Genomic DNA, 27,566 nt, shown 5'->3' on the forward strand with positions numbered 1-27,566 from the left:
AGATTCACCCAAATTCCCCCAGATTTCCCACAGATCCACTCACATTTCACAGAGATTCACACAGATTTATATTTGCACAGATTTCCCACAGATCCCCCACAAATTCCCCCCAAATTCTCACAGATCCACACAGATTTCACAGTGCTTCACACAGATTTACATTTACACAGATTCACCCAAATTCCTACAGATTCCCCACAAATTCCCCGCAGATCTCACAGAGATTGACATAGATTTATATTTACAAATATCCCCCACAGATCCCCCCAAAATTCCCACAGATTTCCCACAGATCCACTCACATTTCAGAGATTCACACAGATTTATATTTGCACAGATTTCCCACAGATCCCCCACAGATTCCCCCAAATTCTCACAGATCCACACAGATTTCACAGTGCTTCACACAGATTTACATTTACACAGATTCACCCAAATTCCTACAGATTCCCCACAAATTCCCCGCAGATCTCACAGAGATTGACATAGATTTATATTTACAAATATCCCCCACAGATCCCCCCAAATTCCCACAGATTTCCCACAGATCCACACACATTTCACAGAGATTCACAGAGATTTAAATTTACACAGATTCCTCCCCAAATTCCCCCCCCCAAGATTTACATTTACACAGATTCTGAAAGAGGAGAGAAGCCTGGCTAGGAAAATTTGATGGGAAAGGGGGACAGTCTGCAGGTTGTAGTGAACCACAGCAGGTTGCAGTGAATAACAACGGGTTGTAGTGAGTAGCAAGAGGTTGTAGTGAATAACAACAGGTTGTAGCAAGTAACAAGAAGTTGTAGTGAGTACCAAGAGGTTGTAGTGAATACCAGCAGGTTGTAGTGAATAACAGCAGGTCATAGTGAGTACCAAGAGGTTGTAGTGAGTACCAAGAGGTTGTAGTGAGTACCAAGAGGTTGTAGTGAATACCAGCAGGTTGTAGTGAATAACAAGAGGTCATAGTGAGTACCAAGAGGTTGTAGTGAGTACCAAGAGGTTGTAGTGAATAACAAGAGGTCATAGTGAGTACCAAGAGGTTGTAGTGAGTACCAAGAGGTTGTAGTGAATACCAGCAGGTTGTAGTGAATAACAAGAGGTCATAGTGAGTAACAAGAGGTTGTAGTGAATGCCAACAGGTTGTAGTGAGTACCAAGAGCTTGTAGTGAATACCAGCAGGTTGTAGTGAATAACAAGAGGTCATAGTGAGTAACAAGAGGTTGTAGTAAATGCCAACAGGTTGTAGAGAGTAACAAGAGATTGTGGTAAATAACAACAGGTTGTAGTAAATACCAACAGGGAGAAGGCCTCTCCGTGCTGCTGCAGGAGGGGCTGAGCAGCTGTGGCCTTCAGAGGCGCCTCCTGCATGTGTGCTGCGGCCAGCAGACGCGTGGGGTCACTGAAATGTGCCTTTGTGTCTCGCTGCAGCTGAGTGTGGCTCCTCGGTGACGGGCACCCAGGGTGTGCTGCTGTCCCCCAACTACCCCCTGAACTACAACAACAACCACGAGTGCATCTACTCCATCCAGAGCCAGCCTGGCAAGGGCATCCAGCTGAAAGCCAGGACGTTCGAGCTGGAGGCAGGAGATGTCCTCAAGGTAATTCCGGCTCGGGCAGTGGAGAGCAATGTCTCAAAATGCTCTAAAATTCTCATGGGATTAGGTGGGAGTGGTCACCGTGTCATCCCAGTGCCATGGAGGGATTCTCATGGCAGTTTGGAATGCCAGATTTCCCCCAGACCAGCTAAACTTCAGCACCCACCTGTGGAATGCACAGGGAAAACTCCTCATTCACCAGAAAGGCTCTAAGATTTTGATGGGATTAGGTGGGAGTGACCTCTGTGTCATCCCAGTGCCATGGAATGATTGCTGTGGCAGATTTCTCCCAGACCAGCTAATCTTCAGCTCTCACCTGTGGGTTTGCACAGGAAAAATTCCTCAACCATCAAAAAGACTCTAAAATTTTGGTGGGATTTGGTGGGAATGACCTCTGTGTCATCCCAGTGATTCCCATGGCAGTTTGGAAGCCCAAATTTCCCCCATACCAGCTAAATTTCAGCACCCACCTGTGGAATTGCCCAGGAAAAACTCCTCATCCATCAGAATAGTGAGGGTTTGAGCATTATTTCAGTGCTTTGAAGAATCAAGGCTGGTTTGTCCCAAAAAAAAGGGGCTGATTGAAATGCAGAACTCCAGACTCTTCTGAGATTATTCAAGCTCCAGGACTCTGTGGAGAAGGAGACAAATCCAGGCTGAGTTTTTCTTTTTTTATTAACCAAAGGAATGGTTTTGAAGGAGGCATTAATATTGCAAGGATGTGCTGAGCCATCTTCCCAGGAATCCTCTGTCCTCATTGAAGTGTCACACTCCAGGAGAGGCGTAATCCACGTTTCCAGCTCACAAATGACTGGAAAGGGAGAAAGATTTCCTGTTAATGCAAGGAATGTACTCCTTGTCAGAGGAATTACATTTTCTCAGCAGGTTTGTCATCAGCTGCTCATCTGAGGAAAGTTCCTATCGATCTCCACTGGTGAGGAGCTGCTCTTGGTCCTCACAAAAGGAAGAAAAAAAAAACCCATTTGTGTTTTTCTTAAATCAAGGCTCATCTCTGAGTCAGTCTGAGGGAAAAATGTGAATTTTTAGCAGCTGATCCTTGGGAAAGAGAACTGAGGAGATGCAGTCCAGTGTGCAGAGTAAGTCAGGGCTGAGGAGGAGAGTGCAGATCCTCCAGGGTGGAAATGCTGCTCCTCAGGTGGGCAGCACTGCGGAGTTCCATCAAATCAGACTTTTAGTTTGATATCCTGGATCTCAGCTCACATTGCCTGAAGGATTTGTCCCTGTTTGCACTTGTGGATCCAGGAACCACTCCTGGATCACCTGTGGGACAAATCCTGGAGGGTTGGAGTTGCTTTTCCAGCCTGAAGCTGGAATTCAGAGTGGGGTTGGTTCTTTCCTTCCCTTTTCCCTCCAATACCCAGGATCAGCTCAGTGCCAGGAGCAAATTCCTTGATTTGAGCTGACCCCAAATCAGGGCATTTATCAGGAGCTGCTGGCTCTTCCCCAAAAAAAAAAAATAACCCCAAAGGACAAACCCAGGGTGTTGCTGTGAGCAGATCAGGGACTAGGTGGGATGAATTCCTCAATAATTTCTCTTTTCTAGAGCTCAGTGAAACTGCAGAGAAATCCTGGAATGGTTTGGGGTGGGAAGGGACCTTAAGGAAATCCTGGAATGGTTTGGGTGGGAAGAGACCTTAAGGAAATCCTGGAATGGTTTGGGTGGGAAGGGCCCTTAAGGATCATCCATGGGCAGGGACACCTTCCTCTGTCCCAGGTTGTTCCAAGCCCTGTCCAGCCTGGCCTTGGACACTTGCAGGGATGCGGGAGCAGCCAGAGCCCCTCTGGGCAGTGATGGTTTGATCCCAGGAATGGCTTTTCCAGGCTGGATTTCTTGTTCCCCCCCAGGTCTACGATGGCACCAACAGCTCTGCCCGGCTGCTGGGCACCTTCAGCCGCTCGGAGCTGCTGGGCACCAGCATCAACAGCACCTCCAGCTCCATGTGGCTGGAGTTCATCACCGACACTGCCAACACCAGCAAGGGCTTCGAGCTGCAGTTCTCCAGTGAGTTCCAATCCCACAGGTCGAGGTGTTTTTTTGTGGTTTTGTGTTGCACACGAGCAAAGAGTCCTTTCTGGGGTGGTCTTGTACCCAAAGTGGAGTTGGAGTGTGGGAGAGCACAGAATCCCAGCATTACTGAGGGTGGGAAAGCCCTCCAAGCCCTCCCAGTCCAAGCTGTGCCTGATCCCCAGCTTGTCACTGAGTGCCACCTCCAGCCATTCCTTGGACACCTCCAGGGATGGGCACAGCCCCTTCCAACCCTTTCCATGCAGAAATTCCTCCTGATATCCAACCTGACCTCCCCTGGCACAGCTCAAGGCTGTTTCCTCTTCTCCTGTCCCTATTCCCTGGGATCTGATCAAACCTTTCCTGTCGAGCCTGTAGTGATCCCGAAATCCAGATCAAAACTCCAACATTAATTAAAACCCCTCTGATTTCCAACACGGCCCCTTTGGTCCCCAACAAATCATTGTAAGAAGAAAACGCCACCATGGCTTTGAGTGAAACCCTCCTGGCTGTGAAATCCCCAGTGCCAACAGCTGCCCTTGCTCCCTGTGCAGGTTTTGAGCTCATCAAGTGCGAGGACCCCGGCGTGCCCCAGTTTGGGTACAAGGTGCACGACGAGGGACACTTTGCTGGCAGCTCAGTGTCCTTCAGCTGTGACCCTGGCTACACCCTGAGAGGCACCAGGGTGCTGGTGTGCCTGACTGGGGAGAGGAGAGCCTGGGACCAGCCCCTGCCGACCTGTGTGGGTGAGACACCTTCTTCTCCTTCTCCTTATTCTCCTCCTCCTTCTCTTCATTCTCCTCCTTATTCACGTTCTCCTTATTCTCCTCCTCTCCTTCTTTTTCTCCTCCTTCTCCTTCTTTTTCTCCTTCTCCTTTTTCTCCTTCTCCTTCTCCTTCTTTTTCTCCTTCTCCTTCTCCTTCTCCTCCTTCTCCTTCTCCTTCTCCTTCTCCTTCTCCTTCTCCTTCTCCTTCTCCTTCTCCTTCTCCTTCTCCTTCTCCTTCTCCTTCTCCTCCTTCTCCTTCTCCTTCTCCTTCTCCTTCTCCTTCTCCTTCTCCTCCTCCTCCTCCTCCTCCTCCTCCTCCTCCTCCTCCTCCTCCTCCTCCTCCTCCTCCTCCTCCTCCTCCTCCTCCTCCTCCTCCTCCTCCTCCTCCTCCTCCTCCTCCTCCTCCTCCTCCTCCTCCTCCTTCCTCCTTCCTCCTTCCTCCTTCCTCCTTCCTCCTTCCTCCTTCCTCCTTCCTCCTTCCTCCTCCTTCTCCAGGAGAGATTTCCTGGGATCCCACACCCTGAACATCCTTGGTCCCTGCTTTGCTGACCCGCTGACATTAACTCTGCTGTTAATTGCATCTGCACTAATTGAGCTGTGTGTGGTGAGGTCCTCAAGATGGAGACTCCTCCAGCACTCTCCAGACCGAGATTTGGATCACACACCCTGAACGCCCTTGGTCCCACACCCTATCCTACAAAAAATGGTCCTACCCTGACCATTTTTTTGTCCTAGCTTTGCTGATCCATTGACATTAACTCTGCTATTAATTACTCCCATCTACGCTAATTAAGTTGTGGTGAGGATCCTCTGTGAGGCATCTCGAGGTGGAGACACCTCCTGCTCCTCCAAAACCTCCAGGAAATTATTTCCTTGTGGATTCCATGAAATTATTTCCTTGTGGATTCCATGCCCTGACCACGCTTTGCTGATCCATTGACATTAACTCTGCTGTTAATTGCATCTGCACTAATTAAGTTGTCTGTGGTGAGGGTCCTTGAGATGGAAAAACTTCCTGGAAGTGATTTCCTTGGATCCCACTCCCTGGCCACCTTCTGTCCCTGCTTTGCTCATCCATGTGACATTAACTCTCCTATTAATTGCATCTGCACTAATTAAGTTGAGGTGAGGCTCCTCTGTGAGGCATCTCGAGATGGAGACACCTCCTGCACCCCCAGGAAATTGGATTCCCCACCCTGACCACCCTTTGCTGATCCATGGACATTAACTCTGCTGTTAATTGCCCATCTGCACTAATTAACGTGGTGAGGCTCCTGTATGAGACAGAGAGCACCTGAAGCAGCTTCAGCATGAAACCCTCTGCCCTAAACCCACATTTGACAAGGGATTTTTTCTTCCTTGTGCTGTTCCAGCCCTGTCCTTTCACTCTGGACATGTTGAAGTGAGTGTCACCTCCTGATAGTGACACCAACGTGTGTCCTGCGTGACAGCTCAGAGCCAGGTTTATTTCAGAGCTGCCTGACACCCGATCCCATCCCCAGACATTTCAATTCCCTTTGCAGAGTTCCCTTTTCACCTGCAGCTCTTCCAAATTCCGGTTTGGGGTTCTGTGTGTTAAATGAATGGGGCTGATTGCTGATTCCTGTCCTGCCGTGCCCAGGACATGGGGGAGTTGTTGGACACCGAGTCCCCTGGGAGATCTCCACACCCAGGGATGTGCTCAGCCCCTGGCACTCCGTGTTCCCTCTCCCAGGAGGCAGGGCCTGTCCTTGGCTGGGATTTTTTACATTTATTGATGTGAAAAGATAAATCTCCGTCATTTGTGCGTTTTCTTAACCTTCAGCCTGTTTGCTCTTCGTGTGTTGGATATGAGGCCGTGTCTGAGCGTGTGGAAATTAAAAAGAAATGAAAGAAAACGGAAAGAAATGAAAATTGCAGAATTTGAATGGATATGTTATGGAAATTACTCCAAATCCTCACATTCTTTGCAGTTCATTTACAGCGACATTTACAAGTTCTTTGCCTTCTTATCCTTCATTTTCTGATGAATCCAAGCAGAGGAGCAGAGCTCCTTCACCCCCACGTGTGGAGCAGGGAATCAGGATCCTGACAGGCTCTGCTTTTGCTCCCTGGAGATTCAGAAAGGTGCAGGGAAGCTTTGCCAGGTGTTCAGAAATGCAGAATAACTCTGATAACTCAGCTGAACTCAACAATTCCCTTCATCTTTGTAAGCTTTTAGAATCCCTGGAAAAAGCCAGGAATGATCTCTGTTGCAAGGTGGGATTGTTGCCACGCAAGAGCCACAAAAAGCCACAAATCTCCTCCCTAACCCCACAAATATTTTTGTTCCAGCTGAGTGTGGAGGGACAATCAGAGGAGAGACCTCGGGACGGATCCTTTCTCCAGGATACCCAACTCCCTACGACCACAACCTCAACTGCATCTGGACCATCGAGGCAGAGCCTGGGTGCACCATTGGGTGAGCTGGGCTCCTGTGGTTTGGCTTCTTTCCCACTTGGAGCTGGTTTTTTTCAAAAAAAATCCCCACAGATTTCTCACAGAAACAAAGGTCAAAAATTAAATAAAGCAAAGGAGGAGAAGCTGAGGGACAAGCAGGGAGAAGTCACTGCGTTGGTTCCAGAATCAGGGAATGGTTTAGGATGGGATTGGGGATTTATGGGGTTTATTTCCCAGGTTGCTCAGAGCCCCCCGTGGCGTCACTGCTCCTCTGTTTTCAGCCCTGGGTGGTGACACCAAGCCATGTCCTGGTCCTGCCCATGGTGTTCCTCAGCTCAAACATCCCAGATGAGCTTTGGTGCCCATGGACAGCTTCCCACCCCTCTCCTTAATGGGATGCATCCAGAATCAAACCCTTTTTTCCACCAGATTAATGAGGAACATCCCAAAAGTGCTGAATGGCCACACAATCCTGGAATGGGGGTCTTGTAGGAAATCACAGGGAATGTCCCAGAATCCAGGGAATTCCTTCTCCCTGATCCTTCCCTTCTGCCCCACCACCCCCTCAGTGATGTTTGCCAAACCCTTCAGGGCTGTCCTGGGTGTTCCCAGAGATTCTAGGCTGGCCAAAACCCACAAAAAACTGGAATATTTGGGCAAGCCAAGCTTTGACTGAGTGGGATTTGAGGGGGAGAAGTGCACCTTAAAAGTTCTGAATAACAACAACAACGATAATAATGATGATAATGATAAATAATAGTAATAGTAATAATAGTAAAATAATAATAATAATAATAATAATAATAATAATAATAATAATAATAATAATAATAATAATAATAATAATAATAATAATAATAGTCCTCTCCCATCAGAGTTCCCAGTGCTTCTCAGCCATTCCTGGCTCATCCCAAGCCTGTTGCTGTTCCATCCTGAATTCCTTCCCTCTCCATCCCATTTTCTCCTCCCTGCTGCCTCAGCACCCATCCCAGCACAGCCTGTCCCTCAGGGTGAGCCCTGTGCTGCTTTTAGCCCGTGGAGTTCTGCTGGAGGCAGGTTTGGCCTGGTGTTTTCATTTTTATTTCATGCAGAAATTCCTCCATTAGTGCTGCCCTTCAGAATGGCTCAATAATGGATGGGCTTGGGTGTGAACAGAGGAGGAAAAGCACAGCCAAAGCAGCTGAATCCCTGCACAGGCAGCTTCCACTTGAAATCTCCTCTATTTTTATTCTCCTGGAAAAGTTTTTTATAGGACAGAGGAGAGAGGTCCCTTTTCCCCCCCCCATCCAAAGGCTGCTTCAGCAACTTTGCTCTTGTAATCCCTAAAAGCATGAGCAGAGATTTGGGATCAACCAAAGGCTTGGAAGAGGCCAGCAGTGAAAGGAGAAGGTTCTGGAAGGTGTCAGAACCCCACACACCTGGTGACCCTGCCTTTCCCAGGGATCAGAGCTCCCTCTCCCTGCCCCTTTCATCTCCCAGCTCCAGCAGCAGCACGGCTGATCTCAGGGGAGTGGAGAGAGCACATTCCCAGCAACTTCATTTTTATGGTAATCCATTGGAAAAATAATCCTCTTCACGCATGATACAATTGCATAAAGCTCTCATTTATAACTTACATGAAAATTAATCACCAGAGCTTTTGGAATGAAGCTGTAGCTGCGCAGCACGAGGGGAAGGGCAGGGGGGTGAGACAGCGAGAAAAATGAGTCTGCACCTCAGAGCCATGGAAGGGAAAGGGCTGCTCTTGCACAGGGGGCTTGGAGTGCCTTGGTTGGGCTGGAGGAGAGGAGGAAGAGGAGGAAGGAGGAGGAAAAGCAGGAGGTTGTGCTGGAAAATGGATGGAAATTCCTTACCCAGCTGGGAGCAGAGGACACAGAGACATGGCAGAGTTGTGGTCAGTCCCCGATCCCAGTGTTGTAAAATTCCACTGATGTTGTTAATTCCCATTTTCATGGGTATTGACAGGTTCCACTTTGCAGAGTTTCATCTGAAAACAGCAGTGAGAAAATACCCAGAGCTGGAAGGGACCCACAGGGACCAAGGGTTGTTCACACTCAGGGTAGAGCTGGGCTCTCCTCTCTGCTCCTTGCTAAGCTGGCAGAACTTCCCCACTCTCACACTTATATAAATATAATCTCTCCAGTTTTTAATTTGGTTGTTAGTTTTGGTTTGGTTTGGGTGTTGGTATTTGGGGTTTTTTTGTTTTTTTTTTGGTTTTGGTTTGTTGGGTTTTTTTGTTTGTTGATTTGGGTTGGGTTGTTGTTTTCTTTTTTTGGTTTTTTGGGGGGGTTTTTTGGTGGGTTATTTTTGTTTGTTTTTTGAGGTTTGTTTGTTTGTTTGTTTGCTTGTGGCTCTTTTTGTTTGTTTTGTTTTGGGGGTTTTTTTTGTGATTTTTTTTTTTGTTTGTTTGTTTTTTACTGCATTTCCATGCCTGTAATTGGGAAATTGGGATTGTCAGAGTGCAGGAATAGACCTCCTTTCCTCTCAGGAATAGAACTGTTTTCCCTTCAGGAATAAAACTCCTTTCGCCTCAGGAATAAAATTCCTTTCCCTTCAGGAATAAAACTCCTTTCCCTTCAGGAATAAAACTCCTTTCCCCTCAGGAATAGAATTTCTTTTCCCTTCAGGAATAAAATTCCTTTCCCTTCAGGAATAAAACTCCTTTCCCCTCAGGAATAAAATTCCTTTCCCCTCAGGAATAAAACTCCTTTCCCCTCCATTGTCTGCTGCAGCAGGGGCTGTGCCTGGTCTCACACCTCAGGCTGAGGGAGAAGCTGAGATGTGAATGTGGAATAGCTGGATTTGCTCCAGAGAGCTCCAGATCTGATACCCCAGCAGATTCCAGCCTGATCACCTGGATCATCCAGGTGTTCTCCCCCTGAATTTGTTTTTTCTCAGATAAAAGAGGGTGGTTTAGGCAGCCCTGGAGTTGCTGGTGGCAGTTCCAGGGTGTCCCCCCAGCCCAGCTCAACCCCTGGCAGCCTCTCCCTGATCCCAAGGTCTCCAGGGATGAGTTTTTAGCTTTTCCCAGCAGTTCTGGCTCACTGGACCCAGTTAAGGCTGGGAACAAACGTAATCACAGCAAGGCAGCCGTGGAGAACAGCTCTGCACCATCCATCCTGATTTTCCTCAGGCCTGGCTTTATTTCTCTTTGCTCAAGGTCTCTGCTTGGGAGATTTATGATTCAGCTCTTTTGGTTTCTCCCAGCTTCTCTGGGCATCATTTTGTTCCTGAGGATTTTGCAGTGGGGCTTTTTTCTTTTTTTTTCCTCCCCCCTTTTTTATGGCTCTCCCCTGATTTATTTATGTTTGCCCCAGATAAATGGGAAAGCAGCCAAGTGAAAGCTTCCCTGTTTGCCTCTGTGGGCTGGCAGGGATTTCAGCACAGCACCTGATGGGTTTATTTTTTACAGAAGTTTTTTTTTTCTGTTTCTAGGTTTCTGTCCCCGTTTCACACTGGGGTTGAGTTGCCCATGCTTGGCCTGATTTTGTTGTGCCAGAGGGAAAATGGGGCAGTGACAAACAGGGACAGGGAAATTCCTCCTGTCCAGGTGGGATTGGAGGGCAGGAGTGGAAGGGATCAGCTCCATCAAATTTTCTGAAAAATCCCTTCACCAGGATTCCTTCTCCTGGGAAGCTCAGAAGCCTCAGATGAAAATGAAAACAATTCTTATCTGATTAGCTTCTCCTGTGTTTTGCTGCTTTGGAATGTAATTTAGAGATTGTTTATCCAACAGGTGCTTGTTTCGTTGGTTTCATGTGAATTGTTTTAACTTGATGACCAGTCATGGTCAGGCTGTGTTGGACTCTGGAAAGAGTCACGAGATTCATTTTTATCTTTTAGCTTTCTGTCTGTATCCTTTCTCTATTCTTTGGGGTAGTTTAGTATAATTTATATAATATATAGGACATAATATTTAGTAGTAATAATAATAATAATAATTTATAAATAATATAATGTAAATTATATAATATATATAATGTATAAACATATGTAAATATATATAATATAATATAATATAATATAATATAATATAATATAATATAATATAATATAATATAATATAATATAATATAATATAATATAATATAATATAATATAAAAATTTAGTAATGATGTAACATAAAATTTAGTATAATTTATATAATATAATAACATAAAATAACCAATTAGCCTTCTAAAAACATGGATTCAAATTCAAGACTCAAAAAATACCACAACAAACCACACTCCAGGCCTGAATTCCAGATGAAACACCACATTCTGTGTGAGCCTGGCTGCCTCAACTTGGCACAAACCACACTCCAGGCCTGAATTTCGGGTGTTTTTTGCCCCTCAGGCTCCATTTCATGGTTTTCCACACCGAGGAGTTCCATGACGTGCTGCGGATCTGGGACGGGCCGGTGGAGAACGGGATCCTGCTGAAGGAGATGAGCGGCTCGGGGCTGCCTGGGGACATCCACAGCACCTTCAACTCGGTCATCCTGCAGTTCAACACCGACTTCTTCACCAGCAAGCAGGGCTTTGCCATCCAGTTCTCAGGTGGGATGGGCAGGGGTTCCTCAAAATCCTGACCAGACCCAGAGGGAAACCCCAGCCAAACCTCAGCCCTGCAGACATATTAATTTCAATTATTTAGGGTGATATATTCCAATATTTATGGAATGTTCAGGTTTGTGCAGCTGTTTTGGGGTGATAAAAACAGGGAGTGGTTGGGTGAGTGATGATGTGACTTTGCCTGGACTGAGACACATTGAAACATCTTCCCAAGTTTGGGTTTTCTGTTTTTTCTTTCCATAGCTTTCTGTCTAGGGTGTCTTGCTTGGCTCGAGGAACAAGGCAGCATTTTGGGGAGAATTTCTGCTGGGTTTCAGAGCTTTGGGATGACCCAGACAGAGGCAGAGCTTTGTGTTATGCAGCACAGCGGTGCCATCCTCGGTGTTTTTTGCCAGATTTTTGTGTCTTATCCTGCCAGGAAGGACCAGCCTGGGCTGTTAACTTCCTTATCTCCAGCTGCACAGAAAGAGAGGGATTTCCTCTGGCTCTTTCAAGAGCAGCTTTCTCTAAACTGCCTGGCTGTAACAGACTCTCATCAACTTAGCAGGAAATAAGCTCCTGATCTGGAGCTGGGCTTTATTGACTGCTCCTGCTCAAAGCCTTTGTTCAGCAGGTGTGACTAAGCAGCCAGACCTGAGCTCAGACCTGTCCACTTTGGGATCTTGGGAGCTTTAATGAGGTGGATAAGCTCACAAAACTCCTATTACTCCAGGATTTTCCCTGCTGGTAAATCCATGTGCTGTTGGCAGACCTTGAGCTCAGGCAGCAGCGAAGCTTTGCCTGTCCCCAGCTCAGGGGACATCTCAGACCTCAAAGAGAGGAAGCAACAAGTCTGGAAAGGAAACAAACACATTTCTGAAAGGTCAGGCTTGATGCTTCACAGATCTTGAGGCTAAATTTCTCTGGCACTCAGGGGAAAGCGTGAAGTGCTGGTGGCTGAGTTGATTTTGCAGCATGTGCCTTGGCACAGAACTCTCCAAAAGCACCGTGGAGGATCAGTGGGTGTCTGGCCTGATGGAGTAAACAGCCACGTGCACAATTCTACATCAAAGCTGCTCCCTGGGTGCTGCTCTTGAACTTGCTGGTCCCCAGAGCCTTTCCCAGCTGGAGTGGCAGATGCTCAGTGCAAAGGGAAAAGCACTTTTTGTGTGTGGAGGAACTTCGTGGGATGCTGAGGGAGGAGGGATGGGGAAACAAGGCATGGCCTGGATGTCTGGGTAAGGACAGAGCCTGAGGGCAGGCAGTGCTGCAGGCCTGGTGTTAATAAACATTAATATTCAGGAGTGCTTTTAATTCCCTGCAGTGTCCACAGCCACGTCCTGCAACGACCCAGGAATCCCCCAGAACGGGAGCCGGAGCGGGGACAGCAGGGAGGCCGGGGACTCCATCACCTTCCAGTGCAACCCCGGCTACAGCCTGCAAGGGGAGGCCCAGATCACCTGTGTGCAGATCCAGAACAGGTTCTTCTGGCAGCCAGACCCTCCCACCTGCACAGGTACGGGCACAGAGCCATGTGACGGACACAGATCTGAGCCCATGGACACACAGTCCTGTCCTGGCATGGGGACACAGATCCATGGTCTGGGCACAGGGACACAGATCTGTGACCTGGGCACAGGGACCCAGGGTCCTGTCCTGTCACAGGGACCCTGATCTGTGACCTGGGCACACAGACACAGATCTGTGACCTGAATCCATGGACACAAGATCCATGTCCTGAATCCATGCACACAGGGCCATCTTCTGGGCACAGGGACACAGATCTGTGTCCCTAAATCTATGGACACAGGGCCCTGCCCTGGCACATGGACACATATCCATGACCTGAATCCATGGACAGATCCCTGTCCTGAATCCATGGATACAGATCCATGATCTGGGCACAGGGACACAGATCCATGTCCTGAACCCAGGGACACAGATCCATTATCTGAGCACATGGACACAGGTCTGTCATCTGAATCCATGGACACAGATCCATGATCTGAGCCCAGGGATGCAGATCCATGTCCTGGGCACATGGACACAGATCCCTGTGCTAAATCTGTGGACACAAATCCATGTTTTAAATCCATGGACACAGATCCCTGCCTTGAGCCCATGGATACAGATCCATGTTTTAAACCCATGGACACAGATCTGTGACCTGAATTCATGGACACAGATCCATGACCTGAATCCATGGACACAGATCCCTGTTCTGAGCCCATGGACACAAATCCATGTCCCGAACCCTGTTATAAAATTTCACTCCACACATCTTAAAAAATTAGGAAATATTTTTTAAAAAAATATCCTTCAGGTCTCCAGAGCTGTGATTAAAAAAGCTGATTTTCTAACACTTCAAGTTGTACTTCAAATTATACTTCAGTTGTTTATAGGGGTTTTTTTTACCAGCCAATTTTAATATGAAGTGACAAAAGATTTGGAGGAATAATCAGTGAAATATCAGTAACTGGGGGAGAGGCAGCTTGGTTGGAGCTAAGCTGGGAAAACTCAGTGTTAAATTTAGAGCTGATTGGGGGTATTTAGCATTTCAGATGCATTTCCCCCTCTTTGTGGCACCACTGTGAAACAATCCAGGCTGGGAGAGCCCCAGGAGGTTTGGGCCATTTGAAGTTTGCATCCCTCCCAGTCCCAGGCAGCACTGGCTGGGTCCAGCTCCTGCTTCAAATCCTTTGGAGACTCTGGGTGGGATTTTCAAAGGAATCTGAGGGTGTTGAGCACTTGTCTCCCTCAGGCTTTTCAAAAATGAGTCCTTAGATTTCAGTTTCTGCAGAGTTTTCCCCTGACATTACAGTCTGGGAGGGGAAAGCACCCTTGGGGTTAAAATTGGGGTGAATGGGTGCAGAGGAGATGCTGATGTGTTCTTCCAAGGCATTTTTGGGGGGACTTTCAGCCAAATTTTCCTGTGGTGTGGTTTCCAGAAGGATAACATTTCTCCATTTTTTGACTTGAAAAAGCTCTCTAATCCATACTATGGCATTTCTAGACCAGCCCCACTGGGTTTTACCTGATCTTTTTCTCTATATTTTTCTATATCAAAGCCCAGAGGGCAATCCCACATGCTCGTTCCTTCAAGGAAAATGTGTCCAAGATTTATCCCATCATTTTTGTCCCATCCCAGCTCATTTCCCACTCTGTAGCTGCTGTTAGACCCCCCTACAGGTTGTGCTCTCCTTGCTCTCATCTCATCCCAATGTGGGAAGTTTGGTGGTTTCTCCAAGGTATTTTTGGGGGACTTTCAGCCAAATTTTCCATATCTGTGCTGTGGTTTCCAGATGTGTCCCAGGAGAATGACATTTCTCCATTTTTTGACTTGAAAAAGCTCTCTAATCCATACTATGGCATTTCTAGACCAGCCCCACTGGGTTTTACCTGATATTTTTCTTTATCAAATTCCACATGCTCACTCCTTCATGGAAAATGTTTCCAAGATTTATCCCATCATTTTTGTCCCATCCCAGTTCATTTCCCACTCTTTATCTGCTCTCAGACCCCCTTCCTTTCACCCCAAATACGTGAGGGCCGATCTGAGAAACCTCCGAGCCCTCACAAAGAGCCTGCACAATAAAAAACTGACAGGAAAAATATCAGTCATGTTTTGCCACGGTGAGAAACACGAGCAGGCACTTTGAGCCTTAAAAAAGCAATAATTGATTTTTCAATCAGCTTGGCATTTAATGTGCTGGGAAGTGGAGTAAACACGACGGAGCCATTTAGGCCCAGACGTGTTTTCACCTCATTACGGGCGAGCAGGCCTTGACAGGGACTTCCATAAATGCAGCAGAAAAGTGGAATTTCTCCCTCTCTCCCCCTCTTGGCACTTCACTTATGGGTTTTGGGAAGGTCCTGGTGGCATCCAGAGATCTTTGTGGTGTTTGGCAGAGCCCTCACCTGGCAGAGCCACCACAACCTCATGTCCTACATGAACCTCAGGGTCACGTCCCACCAAAATACCCCACAAGGATTCTGTGCTATCTCAATCCCCCCTGTCTGTCACATCTCCTTTTTTTATTCCATTCCTGCTTTCCATTTGATGCTTTGGAAGTCTGTGTGCTCCAAATTGTGAAAAACACCAATCACTTGTTTTTAAAATTTTAAAAGCTTAATAGTAATAAAATGGTTATAAAAAATAGTAATACTATTAGAATTCATTAATATTAATTCTCTTCTATATAATAATTATTAATATGAATTAATAATAATTTGGACAAATTGAATTAGGACAATATGAGACAATAAAGACAAAGAGTTACCAACGTCCAGGTACCTTTTCTGGGCAGCATGAGCCTGAAAAAGGACACAGTTAACAAATGATTAACCCTTAAAAAATAACCTGTTGTATATTCATACACCTCATACATGATGCATAAATTCCATTCAAACACAGGATTCTGTCTGGTCAGTGCCAACTTTTTCCTCTGAATCTTAACAGCGCCTTTGAGGTGGGAAGAATTTCATTTCTTCTGATAATGGACCAATAAATTCTTTTTCTCTGAAAGATTTAGGTGTCCTGTGGCTGCTATCTCGCTGCGAGTCCTTTCTTTAAAAAAGTATCCTGCATAGCATAGTTTCTATTTTAACATTTTTTATAATCTAAAACTATATTTAACACACTACTTAAGAGAATTAATCCAGCATTACTTCCTAACACAACACATATAATATTCATTTGAATATTTGCAAGAAGCCAACCATAAAATACGCATTTTTTCACAAGAGGCTCACCCTTGGTGGTTTTCCTGCAGCTCCATGTGGCGGGATCCTGACAGGCCCGGCTGGGGTGATCCTGTCCCCACAGTACCCAGAGCCATATCCCCCAGGGAAGGAGTGTGACTGGAAGCTGACAGTGTCCCCTGACTATGTCATTGCCCTGGTGTTCAGCGTGTGAGTACACAAGGGTTTGGTGCCATGGCCTTGGGGAGGGGACACATGGTTTGGTGCCATGGCCACAGAGAGGGGAGGGAGGATCTGGGTGTGGATGCCTGAACTCTGGGAAGGAACCTGATGGAGCTGTCCCATGCCCCTGGATAATCTGTTCCCAGACATTTTTTGGTGAGGAGATCCTCTTATTCCAGCTGCAGTTCCTCTTTGATAGACAGAACATTGTCACAGTCATATTTTCTGGAAAAATCCCTTTGGCCAGGATTCTTCTCCTGGGGAGCTGAGAAGGCTCAGAGAAAAATGAAAACAATAATTATCTGATTTGCTTCTCCTGTGTTTTGCTTCTTTGGAATGTGTTTGGAGAGGGTTTACCCACAGGTGATTGTTTCATTGGTTTCTGCTGTGAGTTGTTTTCACTCTTTGGCCAATCAGGGCCAAGCTGTGTCAGGACTCTGGAAAGAGTCACGAGTTTTCATTATCATCTCTTTAGCCTTCTATATTCTTTAGTGTAGTTTAGTTTGCATTCTTTAATATAATACAGTATCATAAAATAATAAATCAGCCTTCTAAGAACATGGAGTCAGATTCATCATTCCTTCCACCCCACAAATACAACAGAACATGATGTGGCACAGCCCAGGAATCCCTGCAGCAGCTGCAGCTCTGAGACCAACCCCATCCCAACCCCTTGACTCCATCCCTACTCCTGGATCCCTCACTCATGGGATGGAGGCCGGAATTTCCTCTGCCTGGCAGGATTTTGGAGCAGGAGCAGCTGTCAGGAATCTCCTGCTTGGCAGGATTTTGGAGCAGGAGCAGCCAATCCCTGCCCTGAGCTTCCACATCCCAGAACATCAACCCCGCGTTCTCCAGGGACGTGTCCTCACCCCAAGCTCTCCTCCTTTGCTTTTGCAGCTTCAGCCTGGAGCCTGGCTACGATTTCCTGCACATCTACGACGGGCCTGACTCCCTGAGCCCCCTGATTGGGAGTTTTTATGGCTCCCAGCTGCCAGAGAGGATCGAGAGCAGCAGCAACAGCCTTTTCCTGGCGTTCCGGAGCGACGCCTCCGTCAGCAACGCTGGCTTCGTCATCGAGTACACAGGTGAGGGCTGGGGGCTCAGCAGCTACCTGGGGCTTTCCCTCTGCTTATTCCCACGTTATTCCACTTGCTGGAACAACTGGAGAGGCTCTTGGTGCTGTGGAAAAGTCCTGCCAGGGGGAGCTCTGGTGTTTTGGCACCCCTGAAGCAGAGGGTGGAGAAGGGGAGGGAGGGAGTCCTTCTTGCCAAAAGCAGTGGGAAGAGAGAGGGAGGTGAGGAGGAATGAAAAAGGAAAATAGAAAAAGCGGTGCTCAAAAGTGTCCAAAATCTGTGCATAAAGACTCCACCAGCAGCTACCTGGGGCTCTGCTTATCCCCAGATTATTCCACCTCTTTGGAACAAGTGGAGAGGCTCTAGATGTTGAAGAAAACTCCTGCCAGGGGGAATTCTGGTCTTTTGGCACCCCCAAAGCAGAGGGTGGAGAAAAGAAGGAGGAGAGTTCCTCTTGCCCAAAGCAGTGGGAACAGAGAGAGAGGTGAAGAGGAATGAAACAGGAAAAGAGGAAAAGTGGTGCTCAAAGTGTCCCAAATTTGTGCATGAAGACCCCACAGAGCCAGGAGAACCCAAGATTTTAGGATTTAAAGGCTGAGGATACAAATGTGTGATGGGCAGTGGGGGTTGACCAGTCTGTGGCTTCCAAAACAGGGAATTGATGCTCTGAGGAAAAAGAAAATCCCATCTTTTTGTGCCCCATTCATTTGGATCACCTGGTGCAGCTGCTGTGGACAGGAAATCGTGGGATCACCTGATTTTTCATGCAGAGAAGCAAAAGAAAAACCTGTGGGCTTTACAGTTTCCTGTTCCTTCTTTCCACACCTTCCCCAAAATCTGAGAGCCCCTGATTTAATGCTTAAGCACACTTGAATTGTTCCCAGAGCCACTGCTCTCAGAAAAGCCCTTGTCTTTAATGAGCAATTTCCAAATGACAAAAGAGCAGGATTAATCAAAGCCTCTAATTATATTGCAGGCAGGGAAAAAAAATTAAAGAAAAGAAAAACCCAAAAAAAAAAAGCTGTTAGAAGAAGGAAAAAAATATCTTAAGTCCTGACAGCTCTGTAGTGTTCTCTGGAGTTTTTATGTGGAAATGGGATTTTAAACTCTGCAGGAAGAGAATTTTGAACTCTGTACCTGCCAGGAGGGTGGAGCAAGGTGGGGTTTGGCCTCTGCTCCCAGGGAACAGGGACAGGGTGAGAGGGAACAGCCTCAAGTTGTGCAAGGGGAGGCTCAGGTTGGACATGAGGAGGAATTTCTGCATGGAAAAGGTTCCAGGCCTTGGAAAGGGTGGAATCCCCACCCCTGGAGGTGTCCAGGAATAAATGAAAGGATCCCACACTGGTTTGGGTTGGAAAGGACCTTAAAACCCATCCATAGGCAGGGACATCTTCCACCATACCAGATTGCTCCAGTTCCATCCAGCCTGGCCTTGGACCCTTCCAGGGATGGGAAATCCAGGATTTCTCAGTGCCAGATGGAGATTTCTCCCTATCTCAAATATGATTTGTCCTTGTAGCACTCCTTGTGGCTGGTGACAGGGTGGGGACGGGTCACAGCTTGAGCTCGATGGTCCTGAAGGGATTTTCCAGCCTCAGCAATCCTGGGATTGTGTGAAATCAGAGTTTTGATTTGGCTTATGGTCCTTCAAGACCCCACTGAACCCAGGATTTCAGGATTTAAAGGCTGAGGATACAAATGTGTGATGGGCAGCGGGGGTTCCCCAGTCTGTGGCTCCCAAAAAGGAGAGTTTGGATTTTGGGTGCCAGGGTGGGAACTGGAGCCTCCCTTCTCCCAGAATCCAAACCAAATCCCAAATCCACACCCTGCAAATGGTGCCAGTCCTTGTGAAAATCCCACACATTCCCAAGTGGAAAAAATCCTAAAAAAAAAATCCCATTGCACTGATCAAAGCAGCAGAGGAGCTGCTGCCTGAGGAATAAAAATCCTGGAAAATTTATTTTTTAACATTTTTTTATACTTTTTAAAAAATTTTCTCTCTTTCCCTGCAGAGAACCCCCGGGAGTCCTGCTTTGACCCAGGCTCCATCAAGAATGGCACCAGGGTGGGCACGGACCTGAAGCTGGGCTCCACCATCACCTTCTACTGTGATGGGGGCTACGACATCGAGGGGGGCCCCACCCTCACCTGTGTGATGGGAGGGGATGGGAAACCCACCTGGAACAAGCCACGCCCCACCTGTACAGGTAAATCCCACAGGGAGGGGCTGGGGGCGGGATCTGCCCAGAGCTGGACCCCTTAGTGCATCCCCCGTGGAAAACTGGGGCATAGTTCACAAGGGTTTTCTCAGTTTTTCCCTAATTTTTTTAGGGGTTTTACCAGGAATTAGTTTTCATCGTTTTTCAGGGGGTTAACAGCTCTTTTTTTTTAAGAAAGAACTGATTTTTGGGATTTTTTTTGAGTTTTTTTTGGAGACGGGAAGCTGGACGTGGCTGATTCAGTGCCTGGCACAGGGCAGGAGTCAGGAATCCACTTAAACCCTGGCTAAATCTGATCCTTGCTAATCCAAACCCTCAGTCCTGGGTGTTCCTGAGCAGGGGCAGAGCTCAGTGACAAAACAAGGGGTTTTTCCTTAGGGTTTCTCTGTGATTATTTTTTTTTTTCTGACTTTATAGTTTGCAGTCAGACTTGAGCTGAGAAGGGGATCAAGAGGCAGCTGGTGGGGAGTAGGAGTGAAATCCCTAATTTGGGAAGGTTTTGACAGGGAAAACTGAGGAAAGGTGGCAAAAGGAGCTCATGCCCAGGTGTGAGGTGGGGAACAGAGCAAATCCCACATTAATCAGAGGTTTGATAATTCCAGCACAAACTCAGGGTGGGATAAACCTGATTTTTCCAATGAGAACGTTCAGGGAGCAGCACCTGGAGCAGGGGATGGTGGCTGGGGACATTTCCAGGCTCCAGGGGTGCTCCATGATCCTTTTCCCTTGCAGCTCCCTGTGGAGGGCAGTACACAGGCTCAGATGGAGTCGTCCTGTCCCCAAATTATCCCCAAAACTACACCAGTGGCCAGGTGTGCCTGTACTCCATCGTCGTGCCCAAGGACTATGGTACCATGCTTGGAATTTTCATGGGATTCTCCTCTTATTTGCTGGGTTTTTAATGATAATTTTTCTAAGTTCATCCAGAACTGGAGATAAGGAAGATGGGAGAGTAGCAGGAGGTGCTGTTGGGTGCTCTTTGTGCTGGAGTCAGAGAAAATTCTGGATTTGTCCAATTTTGTCCATTGCAGCTAGTCAATAATTATTGTTCCTCAGTGGAATTTTGAACCTCGTGTTGCCTAGGCAGGGAAAGGAGATGAGTCACAGAAAATTCCCAGAGGGCTGGGAATCAGTGGGAAAATGTTGAGTTAATGAACCCAGGCGGGGCTGGTGCTGCCTGTGGAATTTGGGGATAAATAAAAGGCTCCCATTTTTCCAGGCTGGAATAAAGGCAGCTGAAACACAGGACAGAGGTGGTGCTGGGAAAATAGATCCCAGTTTGTAATGGTGAGGGTTCTGGGGGTCCGGGCCAGGGGTTGGGCTGGATGGTCCTTGGGGTCTGGTTCAGCTCAGGGGATTCTGGGGTTCCATGAAAGTGCCTTGGCCCCATGGCCTGGGTGTGGAGGGTGGTGTAGGGACAGCAGTGGAGTGGCAGTGGGGTCATCAGTGGGGTGATAGTGGGGACAGCAATGGGATGGCAGTAGGATGGTGGCAGGGGGATGGGAGTGGGATGACAGCAGTGGGGACATCAGTGGGGACAGCACTGGGATGGAATGGGGATGACATTGGGGATGATGGTGTGATGACCCTGGGGACAGCAGTGTGGTGACACTGGGCACAGCAGTGGCATGGCAGTGTGATGACACTGGGGACAGCAATATGGGGACAGCAGAGTGGTGGCACTGGGGACAGCAATATGGGGACACCAGTGGGATGGCAGTGTGATGACACTGGGGACAGCAGTGGGACAGTAGTGTGGTGACATAGGGGACAGCAGCATGGTGATGCTGGAGACAGCAGTGGGATGGCAGTATGGTGGCACTGGGGACAGCAATATGGGGACAGCATTGCGGTGGCACTGGAGACAGTAGCGTGGTGACACTGGGGACAGCAGCATGGTGACACTGGGGATAGCAGTGTGGTGGCACTGGGGACAGCAGTGGGATGGCATTGGGGACAGCAGTGTGGTGGCACTGGGGACAGCAGTAGGGTGGCACTGGGGATAGCAGTGTGATGGCAGCGTGGTGGCACTGGGGACAGCAGCGTGGTGATGCTGGGGACAGCAGTGTGATGACATTGGGGACAGCAGTGGGATGGCAGTGGAACAGCAGTGTGATGACATTGGGCACAGCAGTAGGGTGGCACTGGGGATAGCAGTGTGATGGCAGCGTGGTGGCACTGGGGACAGCAGTGTGGTGATGCTGGGGACAGCAGTGTGATGACATTGGGCACAGCAGTGTGGTTATACTGGGGACAGCAGTGGGATGGCAGTGTGGTGACACTGGGGACAGCAGCGTGGTGGCACTGGGGACAGCAGTGGCCGGTGCCAGCCCTGTCCCTGTCCCTGTCCCCACAGTGCTCTTCGGGCAGTTTGCCTTTTTCCAGACGGCGCTCAATGACGTGGTGGAGGTGCACGATGGCCCCACGGAGCACTCACGGCTGCTCAGCTCCCTCTCAGGCTCTCACTCAGGTAGGGAGCTGCCCGCTGTCCCCTCTCCCTGTCCCTGTCCCTGCTGGGGACAGCAGCTTTGGCACAGCTGTCACCCAACACCCGCTCCCTGTGGCTCATTCCTTCACCTCTGTGTCTCTCCTGTTTTCCCTCCTCCCCATCCAGGGGAATCTTTGCCATTGGCCACCACCAACCAGATCCTCATCAAATTCAGCTCCAGGGGTCAATCCACAGCCAAAGGCTTTCATTTTGTCTACCAAGGTGAGTTCAGGTGTGTTCTGGAAGTGTCCTTGGGTCATTCCCAGGGGTGTCCTGAGTGTCCTGAGCTGCTTTTGGTGTCTGGGGGTTCTGAGCAGGGAAAATCACAGGGAATTAGGATTCCTTTGGGAGCAGAGCTCTGGCAGGGCTGCTCTGGGCGCTTTGTATTCTGCCCTTTCATTCCCACTCAGCCTGAACCCTGCACATCCCAGGATTACCATCACCCCCATCCCAGCGTGCCCGGACTCACACAGGGAATTTGGGGATTTATCCCCCAGCAATTCTCCCCAGTGGCATTTTTAGCACTTTCGCTGGGTGTAAGCAGCTGAAATCCCGTCTGGCAGCTCGGAAATCCTCCCTGTGTGCGTGTCACAGGCTCGGGGCTGTCACACTGCTGCCCCTTGATCCTTTCAGTAACAGCTTTGTGCTGCGCTGGGCGAGAACAGCTCGGGGATTTTATGGGAGTAAATAAGAAATGATGCACGGAACAGTGGGAAAGCAGAAGGGATTTCTCACCCACGTGCTCCCTGGAGTTATCTGTGGGAACATCCAGGCTTTTTGCTGCAGAGAGGGGACAGACACTGGCACGACCTGAGCCTTCTGCAGGGGTGAAGCAAAGCATGGTTTGGATTTTGGAGTAGTTAGAGATCTGTTCTCTTGAATTCCTGCCTAATGAGTGTGAAACAGCCGTGGTTGTGATTGTAATCTTCAAAGAGCCCAGCAGAACAAAGGTTTTGATGAAAGCAGGGAAGGTTTCCTCCTCCCTCCTGCAAGAGCTGCATGGGAAGCAAGGGGAAAAGGGCGATCCTGATTTGGATCTGCCTGGCCAGACTCTAATTAGCTAAACACTCATAAATTTAAAGCAACTCAGAGGAAAATATTAATTGAATTCTTCCTTGGCAATAGACCTGGGTTTTTTTGATGAGTTTTTCTCCTCACTTATCTGCCAGACTCATTCCTGTCTTTGACTGTAATTCCCAGTATTTGACAGAAATATCAACAATTTCAGCACCATCACAACTTAAATCCCCCTTTTCTCTCTTTTCCAAAGATGATTTTTTTTCCCAATTACTGTTCCTTCATGACCATGAGACCCAGGGAGCTGAGGAACCCAAAGGAACTCCTGCATTAGGTGACAAAACAATGTTTTGGGAAGCCACTGCCAAATCTTTTGGTTCCCCTGGGTAAAAACAACCTTTTGGTGTGGGGAAAGTTCTCTGGAAGGAGGCAGTGGGGGCATTCTGGATGTCCCAGCTGCTTTTATTTCAGGTATAGAATCATTAAATCATTAAAGTTGAAAAAAATCTCCAAGATCTTCAAGTCCACCCTTCATCCAGGGTGCCCCCATGCCCACCCAGCTGTGTCACCAAGTGTCACCTCCACTTGTTCTGGCATGGAGCCACTTGAACTCAGATCACCTGAACTGGTAGAGCTGCGAATGAAATGTTCTTTTTTTCTCTTCTCAGTGGTCATGCTTGGGTTCAGCTCACTTTTGGGGTTTAGGTGCTTTGGGATTTAGGAATGATCAGTCAATGGTCATGCTTGGATTAAGCCAATCTTTAGGATTTAGATGCTTAGGGGTTTAGGAGTAATCACTCAATGGTCATGCCTGGATTAAGCCAATCTTTAGGATTTAGGTATAATCAGTCAATGGTCATGATTGGATTCGACCGATTTTTGGGATTTAGATACAATCACTCAATGGTCATGCTTGGATTAAGCCAATCTTTGGGATTTAAATAAAATCAAGCTGTGGTTATGCTTGGATTCATCCTCTCTTAGTGATTTAGATACTTTGGGGTTTTAGATAAAATCAGTCAGTGGCCAAGTTTGGATTCAGCCCTTCCTTGGGGTTTAGGTACAATTGGTCAATGGTCAAGTTTGGATTCAGCCCCGATACTTTAAGGTTTTAGATACAATCAGTCAATGGCCAAGTTTGGATTTAGCTCTTCCTTGGGATTTAGATACTTTGGGGTTTAAGTACAATCAGTCAATGGTCATGTTTGGATTCAACCCTGATACTTCAGGTTTTTAGATACAATCAGTCAATGGTCAAGTTTGCATTCAACCCCTCGTTGGGGTTTAGATACAGTCAATGGCCAAGTTTGAATTCAGCCCTTCCTTTGGGATTTAGATAATTTGGGGTTTATGTACAATCAGCCAATGGTCATGTTTGGATTCAGCCCCAATACTTTAGATTTTTAGGAACAGTCAATGGCCAAGTTTAGATTCAGCCCCTCCTTGGGATTTAGGTACAATCAGTCAATGGTCAAGTTTGGATTCAGCCCCTCCTTGGAGTTTAAATACTTTGAGATTTAGGTACAATCAGTCAGTGGCCAAGTTTGAATTCAGCACTTCCTTTGGATTTGGATACTTTGGGGTTTAGGTACAATCAGCCAATGGTCATGTTTGGATTCAACCCCCTTGGGATTTAAGTACAATCAGCCAATGGTCATGTTTGGATTCAGCCCCTCCTTGGGATTTAGGTACAATCAGCCAGTGGTTGTGTTTGGATTCAGCCCCTCCTTGGGATTTAGGTACAATCAGCCAATGGTCATGTTTGGATTCAGCCCCTCCTTGGGATTTAGGTACAATCAGTCAATGGTCATGTTTGGATTCAACCCCCTTGGGATTTAAGTACAATCAGCCAATGGTCATGTTTGGATTCAACCCCCTTGGGATTTAAGTACAGTCAGCCAATGGTCATGTTTGGATTCATTCCCTCTTTGGGGTTTAGATAAATCAGCCAGTGGCCAAGTTTGGATTCAGCCACCCTTTGGGATTTAAACACTTTGGGGTATAGGTACAATCATTCAATAATCATGTTTGGATTCACCCCTGACACTTCAGGCTTTAGGTACAACCACTCAACAGTCAAGTCTGCACCCAGCACCTCTCCGCCTTCAGACACTCAGTAATTTCCAGTGTAAAACAGACAAATCTTCTCTCCACCATCTCCCTGCCAGCACTAACTGTGTTTTGTGTGTGTGCCTCCCCCGTGTGCCAGCCGTGCCCCGCACCAGCGCCACGCAGTGCAGCTCGGTGCCGGAGCCGCGGCACGGCCGGCGCCTGGGCAGCGACTTCGCCGTGGGCGCGCTGGTGCGCTTCGAGTGCAGCCCCGGCTACAGCCTCAGGGGCTCCCCTGCCATCCAGTGCCTGGCCATGCCCGGCGCCCTGGCCCAGTGGAACGCCTCCGTCCCCACCTGCGTGGGTAGGTGCCACCTCGGTTTTCTAAAGTTTTTCTGAGTTTTCTGGTGTTTGCGTTCTTGTCGCGCGCTTTATGTAAATAATTATTGTTCTGCGTTCTTTTATGGAGGAGGGGAAATTTGATGGGCTGTTGGTTTGTCCAGTGTCATTGGAGAGGTGGCACTGTCACCCTCCAATCCACTTTTAGAAATCTATAAGTGTTAGAAATTAAAAGCTCTCTTTTTACCTTGAAAAGAGCAGCATGTCCGTGGCGTTTTATTTCAAGAGGAGAAATCTGATGGGCTGTTGGTTTGTCCAGTGCCATTGGAGAGGTGGCACTGTCACCCTCCAATCCACTTTTGGAAATCTATAAGTGTTAGAAATTAAAAGCTCTCTTTTTACCTTGAAAAGAGCAGCGTGTCCACATCGTTTTATTTCCTGTAGCAGCAGGTAGGTGGCACTGAGGAAGGTGGGAGCAGGGTGGGTGGCACTGGGAATGTTGTTGGGAGTGGTGCCAGTCTCTAGGTTGTCCTGAAAGGGGACGGAGGTTGGATGTTGGTGGCGTTTGTGGGTCTCTTCCAGCTTGAAGAAAAATCAACAGCAAAACAAAACACTAATGAATTGAAATATAAATGAATGAAATGTTAAAAACTTCTTTAGAACCTCTTGTGGTTCTGTCCAGAAAGGTTGTGGCTGCCCCATCCCTGGAAGTGTCCAAGGCCAGGTTGGACAGGGATTGGAACAACCTGGGATAGTGGAAGAGGTCTGGGTGAAGGGATTTGGGGATCTTTAAGGTCCCTTCCCACCCAAACTGTTCCATGGTTGTCTGATAAAATACAAAGCCCAGCCTGGCTCTAAATAAGAACAGTTTAACCCCAAATTCCAGGGAATTGACATTTTTGATCCAGTACTCTTGTGAGATCTGGGACAGCATCTCAAATAAATCAGATCTGGCTGAAAGCTGCCTTCAAATCCTCTGAAGGAGAGGATGAAGATCATCCTTGTGTGCTCCTCACACCCAAGGAATGTGCCAAAAGTTGCATGAAAAAGTTACTGGAAAGAGGATTATTCCTAAAATCTCATCCTTAAATCACAACCAGCTCTCGATTTCTTGTCATTTTAACAATGTATTTTTTTTTTAGCAAAACCAATTCCTTGTGCTTTCCTCCTGGCAGTGCCCTGTGGGGGGAACCTGACGGAGAGGAAAGGAACCATCCTGTCCCCAGGCTTCCCTGAGCCCTACCTGAACAGCCTCAACTGCGTGTGGAAGATCACAGTGCCCGAGGGAGCAGGGATCCAGGTACAGCCAGGACAGACAGCAGGACACTCGGGGTGTGCTGCTCTCACACGATGGGAAATTGCTGCTCCTCCTAGGACAGGGATGGGTTGATGTGGAATTCTCTGGAATCAGGGATTTATTTATTTACAGCCAGGATTAGGCAGGGACTCATTGGTGATGTTTATTGCGATGGTGTTCACAGGGGTCTTAGGATGAGGGAAGAGATGAGGATCTGACTCCATGTTTCAGAAGGCTTGATTTATTATTTCATGATATATATTCTATTCTATTCTATTAACTATACTAAAAGAATAGAACGATTTCATCAGAAGGTTAGCTAAGAATAGAAAAAGAAGGAATGATGACAAAAGCTTCTGTCTTGGACAGACAGTCTGAGCCAGTTCACTGTGATTGGCCATTAATCAGAAACAACCCCATGAGACCAATCCCAGATGCGCCTGTTGCATTCCACAGCAGCAGATAATCAATGTTTACATTTTGTTCCTGAGGCCTCTCAGCTTCTCAGGAGGAAAAATCCTAAGGAAAGGACTTTTCAGAAAATATCACGGCTGCAGCTTGTGACCAGGCAAGGAGCTGTGCCAGGGGAGGGGCAGGTTGGATTTAGGGAAAGGTTCTTCTTCCCCCAGAGGGTGTTTGGGCACTGCCATGGTCCCCAGGGGATGGGCACAGCCCTGAAGATGCCAGAGCTCCAGGAGCATTGCCAGGGAGGCACAGGGTGGGATTTAGGAAGAGCAGGACCGTGGTCCCTCAGTGTGACCCTTACTCTGGCACAAAAGAGAGGGAATTTGGGTTAAATTTTAGTTTTTTATTATGA

The 27,566-nt window shown here is 47.7% G+C and overlaps 1 protein-coding gene across 2 annotated transcripts in view; it reads left to right on the forward strand.

Annotated features, from left to right (window-relative positions):
* CSMD2 (CUB and Sushi multiple domains 2) overlaps positions 1 to 27,566 on the forward strand; it is a 256,066-nt gene that overhangs the window by 174,728 nt on the left and 53,772 nt on the right. For both annotated transcript variants that reach the window (XM_058040469.1, XM_058040468.1), the window contains 14 exons: positions 1,429 to 1,598; positions 3,462 to 3,618; positions 4,176 to 4,367; positions 6,701 to 6,827; positions 11,145 to 11,347; positions 12,666 to 12,857; positions 16,114 to 16,252; positions 17,165 to 17,352; positions 19,353 to 19,547; positions 20,292 to 20,408; positions 21,916 to 22,029; positions 22,174 to 22,269; positions 25,274 to 25,477; positions 26,628 to 26,752. In XM_058040469.1, the coding sequence (XP_057896452.1) occupies positions 1,429 to 1,598; positions 3,462 to 3,618; positions 4,176 to 4,367; positions 6,701 to 6,827; positions 11,145 to 11,347; positions 12,666 to 12,857; positions 16,114 to 16,252; positions 17,165 to 17,352; positions 19,353 to 19,547; positions 20,292 to 20,408; positions 21,916 to 22,029; positions 22,174 to 22,269; positions 25,274 to 25,477; positions 26,628 to 26,752 (2,219 nt within the window). The remainder of the gene's footprint in view (positions 1 to 1,428; positions 1,599 to 3,461; positions 3,619 to 4,175; positions 4,368 to 6,700; positions 6,828 to 11,144; positions 11,348 to 12,665; positions 12,858 to 16,113; positions 16,253 to 17,164; positions 17,353 to 19,352; positions 19,548 to 20,291; positions 20,409 to 21,915; positions 22,030 to 22,173; positions 22,270 to 25,273; positions 25,478 to 26,627; positions 26,753 to 27,566) is intronic.

Source organism: Melospiza georgiana, chromosome 24 (genome assembly GCF_028018845.1).
Source record: "Melospiza georgiana isolate bMelGeo1 chromosome 24, bMelGeo1.pri, whole genome shotgun sequence".
Classification (NCBI taxonomy): Eukaryota; Metazoa; Chordata; class Aves; order Passeriformes; family Passerellidae; genus Melospiza; species Melospiza georgiana.